The sequence below is a fragment of the Poecilia reticulata genome, linkage group LG21 (genome assembly GCF_000633615.1).
Source record: "Poecilia reticulata strain Guanapo linkage group LG21, Guppy_female_1.0+MT, whole genome shotgun sequence".
NCBI lineage: Eukaryota > Metazoa > Chordata > Actinopteri > Cyprinodontiformes > Poeciliidae > Poecilia > Poecilia reticulata.
In genome coordinates, this window is record NC_024351.1 from 7,989,647 (window position 1) to 7,991,201 (window position 1,555).

A 1,555-nucleotide genomic window follows, 5' to 3' on the forward strand; every position below is an offset into this window, starting at 1 on the left:
AAACACAATGTAAAGGCCCCAGAAAAGTATTCACACTTCTTGAGAGTTTACTGTTACAAACTCAAACTTTCTCTTCCTGTAGCCAGTAGCAACAAAATTGAAGAAAATGTTAAAATATTTACTATTTTCTCAGTTGCAAAAATCAATAAAACATATTTCTTTTTAACCCAAAGTTAATGTTTTATAAAACCAACTTTTGCTGCCATCAAAGGTAGAATCATTGTGTCATTACCAGCTTTTCAACATTCTCCTTTGCAAAAATAACTTAGAATAGGTTAGCATTTGTTAACTCCTTGCACAAGCATAACCTAGGAGGATCATCTGCATTAATTTAACTCTTTAGTAGCCCTTAGACAGTTTTATTTTCCAGGACCGCTGTTTATTTGTCTCCAACCTTCCTCCCATTCTTTGATGAGAAAAAAAACAAACATTCTTTAAAATGATGCTGCTATCATCTCAGCACCACAATGATTCAGAGTGATGCACACAAATATCTGTCACAAATAAATAAAAAATAAAAATAAAAAAAGATCTTAGAAGTGAACTTCTTCCTTAACACGTGTTATTCTTGTCTAGGCTATCACTCCAGGAGTCTTCACATTTTAGATGGATTAAGTTGAGCCCACAGTGATGTTCAGAGCTTGGGATGTTGTTTTATAATTCAACTGTACTTTAAAGTTCACCACATCTTCACTCCTGTCCCATCTGTTCACGATCACATATTTTGACAAAATGGGAAAAAGCTCAATGGGGTATTGATGGGCTATGCTCTGAGCTAGATGAAAGCCGACGAAGAGGGCAAGCATAATATTGCTGTTAGAGTTAGAGATAATAAAATCAGCTGTTCATCGCCAGTTTTCTCACTCTGTAAAAGTCTGACTTGCGTACAGCAGTTGGAGTCTTTAGGCTTAACTTTCCACTGGTAGCAGATTACAGCAGAAATAAACCCGGACTCCCAGGGGGAAACATGGTTGGTGTTTACGAGAGGAGCTTCTCTGTCTCTATATAGGATCTCTACGGTTAGATTACGTGTTTCCCCCCCCCTATATTATACACGCGTGTGTGCGTGTTTGCGTGTGTGCGTGTGTGTGTGTGTGTGTGTGTGTGTGTGTGTGTGTGTGTGTGTGCAATCTGTGAATAATATATTTTGCTCCCCTCCTACTCTACTCACCGCGAGTGAAAGTCATCTTGGACATTTTCGGCTCTGAGGCGCTCAGAGAGAGCTCCGCTGTCCGCTTGGGAGAGTCGCAACCGGGAGCGCCGAGGCGCAAACACAGACAGCAAAGATGACAGTGGAGAGGATGTTCGACGAGTATGGACACTTCAAAAGGTAAACAACGACTTTCTGTCCTTAGCTATCCTCATCACCCCACTTTTTTTTTTTTTTGTTGACTTCATGAAAGCCAGGTGACAAATATTCGGAATAAATGGTTCTGTCTGAAATGGATTTCAGACCGTTTTGATAACCCTATTTTTTAAAAAATAAAAAAATAATAACAGTTGTTTCACCTGAAATCATCATTCAGTGGTGATTTTGTTTTTGTTTTAATATATA

General features: G+C 38.7%; 1 protein-coding gene across 1 annotated transcript in view; it reads left to right on the forward strand.

The window, feature by feature from the left end:
• The first annotated feature begins 979 nt into the window (after positions 1-979).
• Positions 980-1,555, forward strand: part of slc22a16 (solute carrier family 22 member 16) — a 13,069-nt gene continuing 12,493 nt past the window's right edge. The window contains exon 1 of the mRNA XM_008397755.2: positions 980-1,330. Within this exon, the coding sequence (XP_008395977.1) occupies positions 1,287-1,330 (44 nt within the window). The 5' untranslated portion in view covers positions 980-1,286. The remainder of the gene's footprint in view (positions 1,331-1,555) is intronic.